Here is an 8785-nt window from a genome sequence, read left to right on the forward strand (position 1 = left end):
AGGCTAATTGTTTTTAAAATTGTGTTTTGACTGCATCATTTACAACTAAAACCAAAAACCTGCACAGATACTTGTGAATGAATTGTTGATTAAAGGTGAATATAGAAAACCACATTTATGGACAGTATATGGTACAGAAATAACAAAAAAATGAATGAAAAAAAGGTTCCCTTTGTCTCAAAAACCAGACAATCCTGATTGTGAAATGACAGAATAATGATCGACAATCAGAAAGAACAGTTTTGTTTGTTGTCTCTTGGATTGTGTTGGACACTGTTGTGTAGATAAGATTGTTTTGTACATAAGATTTTTATCTTTTTATCTTTTATGTTGTTTTAGTGTAACAGTGAGGGCCGTGGGGGCACTGTAATTTCAAATTCCTGTGTGTGATCTGTACACATGGTTTTTGAAAATAACGCTGACTTTGACGTTGAGTAATGAATGAGCTGCATCAGACAGACTGTTGGAAAATGGCTCCAGAGGGTGACCACTACCATCACTGAAGTAGTAGTAGCAACAAATACTACCCACACAAATTTAGAGACAGTTTATCATCTTCATTGACTACAAAGACAGCAGCTGTATCTGCACATAAACAGTCTAAAGCAGGGGTCTCAAACTCGCAGCCCAGGGGCCACTTGTGGCCCACGTCACCCCTACTTGCGGCCTGAATATTGACGTGAAGTTACTTTTTTGTTACGGAGGATTTATTTGTTGTTGAGTGCAATGTTAAAATAAGTTCTTAAAAAAATTTAATATGAAGACAATATGACCAGAGAGTACAAACATGTTGAGGGATCGGCTGTATTAGTTCAGTAAGAGAGTTATTTGTGAAGAAAACAATTTTCACTAGCAGTCAAAAACTAATGTGTACACTTCAGTCTGAATTTTAATTTTGTTAAATACGAATAAAATGATAGCAGAAGTGCTGCCACGTGTCTGTCCAGAAAGAGAGTACCAATTTGTTTATTTGGTAGTTCAATGAAAGCCTTCAGTTAGTTAAGAGTGAGGAAAAAAACTGTGTTAACGTTTGCAGTTTTGTCTTGTTAGGAGTGGTGCAACGGATCACGGTTGATCCGTAATCCGAACCGATCCCACTCCACGGTTCGGCACGCACGCGACCCGAAGTTTCGAAAAAGAAGGAAAAAAAGTATGTGTATGGTGCGCGTGGTGGGTCTGTCAAGCGATAGTTATGGCCAGCGCTAGCGGTCCAAGTGGAGGAGCAGAGGAGTTTGCAACATTTAAGCAGCCCTTTGCTGCCCAATCCGACCGGGCTAAAGCTATTACAAAAGCTACTGGGTTGTTTAGCTGCAGACCGGAGGCCGTATTCCCTTGTGCAAAACAAGGGGTTTAAACTATGATGAACGTACTTGAGCCACGCTATGCTATCCCGTTGCGCGTCCACTTCAGTGACAAGATTGTACCCAGGCATGTATGAGCAGGAAAAGTTTAAAGTTATGGCTGAACTGTCCCAGGCATCTTCTGTTGCCCAACTACAAACGGGTGGACCTCCAGGTTAACGGAAAGCTACGTGACCGCTCATTATATCACAGCGGAGTGGTAGATACAAAGCCCTGTACTGCCCTATATTGCACCTTAATTTGTTTTTATATAATTGCGTGGAATGAGTCTTGAGTTGAGTGTTTTTAATAGGCAAAAATACTTAAATAAGTCAATAAGTAAATGTTAAAATTTTGTCTTTTTTTCTTTTTTTTTGCTGATCCGAAAATTGATCCGATCCATGACTTAAAACCGTGATCCGATCCGAACCGCGAGATTTTTGGTCTGTTGCACCACTACTTGTTATATAATATTTGAAATTTTAACAAACAAAACACTACATTTTCAGAAATATTTGTGTGTGTTTTCTTGTTTTGTTTTTTTATGACTTGAACACTAAAGTGGCCCTCCAGTGAGATGACAGTGCCAGCAGTGGCCCACAGCTCATTTAAGTTTAAGACCCCTGGTCTAAAGTCTGAAGACAATTTAGTAATAATAGAGATTATTTAATATCATGCTGAAGAGTCACATGGACTGAAAATAATTCAGCCAGATCCTCTACACGAGAGACTGAGAGTCTCCCCAGGCCTATTCAATACATGGCCGGAAGGAATGGACTCCAAATTCTCTCCTGTAACACCTGCAGAGAAAAACAAACAAACAAACAAACAAACAAAAAAATCAACCACCAGGAAAGAGATCTTCAAATGTTCTGGCATCAGTCACTGACCAGAAGAATCCTAAACAAATGCAGTGGCCTGTCAGGATTTGATTTACAAACAGACCTTTGTTTCCATAGAAGTTGAAACACTGAATAAATAAAGCAACAATTTTTCAAATTATTTAAACTCCCATTTTTTGTACAAACAACCGTACTACTGTATATTTCAGATTTCATGAAGTATAACAAAACAGGCAATTTAACTCACTCTGTTCCAAAGGAAGAATGCTGCTCTAGTACACGGACACAGTGTTACTATATGGGGTGTATCTCCATCAACCAGATCACAGGACGGCCCATTTTAAAGAGCTTGTGCCCAGAGATGCCAGAGAGCTTTTCTGGATACTACATTTTTATTTTCTTTAGGAAGAGTGTTGTTGAAAAATAAATGCATGCAGGAAAAGAAACCGAGCCCATTTGTAGTGTACATGTCAGACACAGCACACAGTACAAGCAATAAAGAACAAGTTCAACATCAACACAGACTATTCTAGTAGTGCATTGACTCTAATGATCAATGTATTACTGTGTCAGATAACCAACCCTTTTTTTAGCCTTGTGATTTATTAAACATTTCTCTCCTCACTGATTATCGGCTTTATATGATATAATATATGATACTATATAATATCATAATCCTCACTCCACCCTCACTGCATGCAAAGAATACACATATAATGAAATTTATAAAGCTGTCATCGTAGCAGATTGTACCAAAAATCATTAAAATAACAACAATAAATACAACCCAATTAAAAAAATACATAATATATATATATTATAAAATGCAGCAATTGTAAAAGGAGTGAATTCAATTCATTTGAATTTTATGTGACCCGACATTTTAGCCCCTCCCTATTTAAATCCAGATGGCTTACTTAGGTTCTGTTATGACTGGCTGTCCTCTCAAAGCACTTCCTTCACACCTTTGCTGTCAAGATGATGCTCAGACTGTCTGTTCTGCTGACAGCGCTCTGTCTGCCCTGTAAGCTGCTTCATTTTCTAACACAGCATGTGGAAATTAGTTCATCAAATGTTCCTAAATGTATTTATAACGTCACTGATCTCTTTTTATTTCTGTTTCATTTTTGGCAGGTTTGTATGGTCAGGCTATGGAGTCCATTCCCTCCACTCCAGTGCTGAAAAAGCCTCAGGAAGCTCTCAGTCTTTCCTGTAGAGGAAGTGGTTTCAGTTTTGGCAGCTTTGGAATGGACTGGATCAGACAACCTGCTGGAAAAGCATTAGAATGGCTTGGGCTTATTTGGTCTCATGGAAGGAGAACTACTTATGCGAGCAGTGTGGAAGGACGTATAGAAATCACCAAAGACAACAGCAACAGCATGGTGTACCTGAGACTGTCCAGCCTAAAGCCAGAGGACTCTGCTGTGTATTATTGTGCTAGACACTCCCACAGTAGTGTAAATACTCAGGGAGGCTTTACAAAAACCTCTTAACTCAGTCTTGCAGTCAACAAATGAAGAAAGCAGGGGAAGATAAATTTAAGATATTATGTCTGGCACCATGCTTTTACATACAGAATGAAAGCTGTGGACTTCCTGTTTTCATTATGTGTGCTGTTTAATAACATATTCATCTGTTGTTGTTGGAAAACATGCCTGTACTTGACATAGAACAGTTTTAGTGCACTGTTCAATTTATTATTTGTTAATTCATAAATAAACTGTTTGAAAATATTAAATTAACACAATAAAAAACATGATATTTGGCAGAAATATTTTGAAGCCAAATGTACTTAACTGGTTTTCATGCACAGCAACACACATCACTCCAGGAGGTACAAAACATCTACTTCTGTGTGTTTTAAGATACACAACATTAAGTACTTAGATGTTAAATTTTCAGGGGGCGTCATACAGGTGTGAAATATGCACATACCTTCAAATTCTTTAACAGCCAGGTTTAAAACCGGACCGGTGTGGATTTGTATCTAATGTGTTGGATATACTTGTGCCACAGAGTCACAATAACACAAACCACCAACACCAATATTTTAATTTTCTGTACTTCTGATTTTAGATGTTGCACAGGTTAAAATTCAAAATTTTCCTCACAGAACACATTCAGCCTCTGTGCTTTTTTAAACATATATTAAACTATAGAGACGATCAATAATTACTGAAACACTGTTGGATTTATACCAACAGTAAGGATTGGGGGAAAAAAACTACTGAAGGAAGCACAGCTGATTGTGTAATTTAAATGAATGAAGAACTGACTTTATCAAAATAAAGAATGAAGAACAAATAAAATCATTCAGATTCATATGTTTTTAAACATTTATGTAATAGTTATATAGTGCTTATGTTTATCCTTAAGACTTCGGATAAATGGCTTATTCAGCAATTATTTATTAATTTTTTTTTTAATTATTTTTGATTTTCATACTGCATGATGAAGAAGCTGTTTCAAATAATAAATGCTACAATGAAAATATGAACTATTAATCATAAGAGATGCCAGCACAAGAGCCCCTCCCTCTACATAATATCCTGATGCAAATCTTCACTGTGTGCAGTGTACTTCTGTGCTGCTCACTTGTTTTGTGCTGTGTGTTGATTGTTGGAGCAGCAGTGAAGAATCTCTAGAATCACAATGACACAAACACTCACTCTGCTGCTGGTTGCTTCTTTGCTTCACTGTGAGTTCTTCTGCTTCTTATTGTTTATGTTCTTATAACGAGTGCTATAAGAACATTTTGCAGATGTCTGTCTCACTGGTTCCTTTTTAACTCCTCAGGTGTTACAGGTCAGAGTATGGAGTCCATTCCTTCCACTCCTGTAGTGAAAAGGCCTGGGGAGACTCTCAGTCTTTCCTGCAGAGGATCTGGATTCACATTTACCTGCTGTACTATGCACTGGATAAGACAAAAACCAGGAAAAGCACTGGAATGGATGGCAGAAGGCTTCTCATCTTCTAGCAGCAACAGATATGTAAGCAGTTTGAGAGGACGTATAGATGTCAGTAGAGATGACAGCAACAGCATGGTGCATCTGAGGCTTTCCAGCCTAAAGCCAGAGGACTCTGCTGTGTATTACTGTGCCAAAGACCCACAGTGGTTTAAGTAATGAGAGAGGCTTTACAAAAACCTTTAGACATACAGTTTCACAGAAACCTACAGGGGGCAGTAGATGATCAAGAATATGACGTTCAACTCACTGTCACAATAACACCTGTGGTTGCACCATCTGTGAATACATATTAGTAAAACGCAGAGAATCTAAAAACATGTTATGGTAACAATGAAAAACAATGTGAAAAATAAAATTCATAAACATTTGACCAAAATTAAGAAGAAAACAAGAAAACAGTAATGAAAATATAGGATGTCAAAAAATAAATATTTTCGTTACTTTTCACATGAACATATCATAATGTTTTATTTAATTCTCTTTAAATTCTGAGTTAATGTCTTTAAACTTATTCTGAGTTAACTTGGTGAAACCCTTGTTGAAAGATAAAACACTTAAAAAAACGTGTCAGAAAGGACAATGAAGCTGAAACAAAGAAACATGAAGAGAAACATAGTACTTAAATAAATGAATTTGTAATAAATAAATACCTTTTTTTATTTTACTTTCGGGGTAAAGTCAGGAAAGTCAGGAAATACTAAAATCAGCAAACACTAAAAATAATTTTCTTTCTTTTTCTGACCAGATACAGTGTTTCAATACAATTTTTATTTTAAATGACTGTTCAGACCCTGCTGAACATACATATTACTTGTACATATGTTTCTTTGGTTAGCTTGAACATTTCTTTTGTTAAATTGATTGATGAGGAGGAGCTGATGCAAACTCAGACTGCTTCCATCTTTGAATATGTGCTGCAGAATATAAAAATGGGCATGAAAAGATTGAGCTGCACCACTGAAGACTGGCAGGAAAATGGCTTTGATGATAAATTCTCATGAGTTTATGGTTGTTTTTCTTCTCTTGTTAATTTACAGGCCTGGTAAGAACAGCTTAAAAATGTTGAAAGATACAGGTTTTAATTACAGAAGATAATTCTGGTTGACTGTTTGTAGGTACTGAGGGTCAAACGCTGACTGAGTCTGAGGCGGTGGTAAAAAGGCCTGGAGACTCCCACAGACTGACCTGTACATACTCAGGGTTCAGTAGCCATCACTGGAACGCTTGGATCAGACAGTTTACCATCTCCAGAGACAACAGCAGAAGACAGGTGCTCTCCAGTCCTTTCCCTGCAGGCTGTCGCATCCAAGCTGTGTAGTAGCTGCCCATAGAATAAGAGACCTGACAGTTGATGGTCAGACGCTGACCTGGCTGCACAATCACAGAGGGTGGCTGTGTCAGCTGCTCACACTTCACACCTAAGCAGCAGATGAGCAGTTTGACAGCAGAAGATTCAGCTGTTAATTATTGTGTTCGCCACTCACAGTGACACAAGAGGGAGAAATGCAATACAAAAACTCAGCAGTTTGCTTTCTGCCTTTCACAGTCATGTGAATTAAAAACAATATAGCAATCATGCTCCATATACATACTTGAAAACACAATAAAACAACCTTATTGCAAAAGGATTTTATGAAGCCTTCATGTTCATACGTACTTGTGCCTATGAAGAATAAAGTGACATAAAAAGTCACAATTTTCATCTGTCTTCTAAATGATGTTCCTCACTGTGTAATGCCAAGTGTATCATACTTCAAATACGAGTTCTTTTAAACATCAGTGTTTTTTTTAATCCCTTTTTATATTTTTGTTTGTTTAAGATAAACTGTGAGCAATAAATTGCCCAAAAAAGCTGGATGTACAGTAGCTAATAGTAAATGGTTAATTGACTGGTTCTTATGTAACACGTTTCTACTCTCCTTTAACACTCAAGGTGCTCTATAGAACATTAATGTTGCTACAATAAAACAAACTGATATTTAATTTCTGTGTTTTATCTGTCAGAAAGTTCAATAAACACTCAAGCTATTATCTCATGTTCATGCTTTACAGAGTTAACTCCTCACACCTCATTCCAAACTGTTACTACTCTCCATCAACTATTTTGTCCAATATTGAGATCACAAGTATTTGTCACGATTATTCATTGACTGTTATTACAAAAATGTTTTTATTGCACCGTGATGGAAACAGAACACTCCTTTCACATCTGAACAAATCTTTTTATGGAAATAAAAATCCTGCTCTTTTTTCTACCTAACTTCTGTGATCGTTTAGATGAAAAATAAAAATAGATGTCATAAAATCTAACAAAAAAAAAAGTAAATTTATTTACATTACACGTCCTAAGCATAAATGAACACGTGAATTTATGCTTAGGAACATCATTAAGGCTTCAATCTCAAAACATTTTTATTCAGTTTATTTCTATCTTTGAGAATCCTTACAGAGTGTGATTAGCAGAAAGTAAATTGCTGAGGTCACTGTGGTACTCTGTCATGGTACTGGGTCTGTGATCCAGATTATTTCTAGTTTAAGTTCTCTGATTTTTTGTTATTCATAGTTTTGTCTCCTTATTGTTCTCTGCATATGTTATGTCCATAGTTCCTATTTTTTTAGGTTTCTGTTACTGTGCCTTCCCTGTGTTCCACATTTCATGTCTAGTCACCCTTGTGCATCTCCTGTGTCCAGACTATGTTTCCTCTGTCTCCCCAGTCAGTCATATCTCCTTGTCTCAGTGTCAAGCCCGAGTCTGAAATTGAAACCGGTTCCTCTCCAGGAAAGACTGAGGGCTTCTTGGGGCTTTTAAAACACTGGAGTGGAGGGAATGGACTCCAAAGCCTGACCATTCAAACCTGCTGAACAACCAGAAGAAAAAACAGATCAATGAAAATCAGGGATAAATATCGACTTAAACAAATGATCTAAATAAAAATAATAATTTATGCATTGCGACATGAAGCAATTTACAGGGCAGACAGAAAACTGTCATCAGGACAGACAGTCTGAACATCATCTTGAAAATGAAGGTGTGAGCGAAAAGATGCTTTAAATCAAAAGCACAGAGTCTGCCACCTGGATTTAGGGAGGGCAAAAAATATGCGGCTTAAATATTATTCAAGTGTATCTACAAATAAAATTTTACATGATTATCACATTGTTCAGTATTGGTTTAATGTATAAATATACTGTATGTTTGCTTATGTAATACAATATAATCCAATGATTTAACACTGACATTTTTTTTCAAATTCTCATTTAATGTAAAATTATAATCAGAATGAAATAAAGTCACAATTTTTCAGTTTGTTTGTTTTTCCAGTTTTAGATATGTTTTGCTGAGGAGGAGGAGTCAATGCAAAACTGATGTTTTCAGCAGCTTTTTATGGGTTTGAGAATAAGACTCAGGGACTCAACCTAATATAGACACCGCAGACTGGACAAACGCAACTGACTCTTAGAATGATGAAAACTTTTTATTTAGTTGTTTTCCTGATTCTGTTCTGTGTCTTGACTGGTAAGGACATATATTTCTGGTATAGAAATAAACATATGAAAAAATATGACTGGACTAATGAGCTGTTAACATTTCTGTAGGTACTGAAGGTCAAACACTGATTCAGTCTGAACCAGT

The 8785-nt window shown here is 36.7% G+C and overlaps 1 gene segment (V, D, J or C); it reads left to right on the plus strand.

The window, feature by feature from the left end:
- The first annotated feature begins 3160 nt into the window (after positions 1–3160).
- LOC134626656 (Ig heavy chain V region PJ14-like) lies at positions 3161–5159 on the plus strand. The segment is given in 3 exon segments: positions 3161–3206; positions 3317–3608; positions 4979–5159. Coding segments are annotated over 3 exon segments (519 nt in total).
- Positions 5160–8785: the final 3626 nt, after the last annotated feature.

This window comes from Pelmatolapia mariae, linkage group LG4 (assembly GCF_036321145.2).
Source record: "Pelmatolapia mariae isolate MD_Pm_ZW linkage group LG4, Pm_UMD_F_2, whole genome shotgun sequence".
Classification (NCBI taxonomy): domain Eukaryota; kingdom Metazoa; phylum Chordata; class Actinopteri; order Cichliformes; family Cichlidae; genus Pelmatolapia; species Pelmatolapia mariae.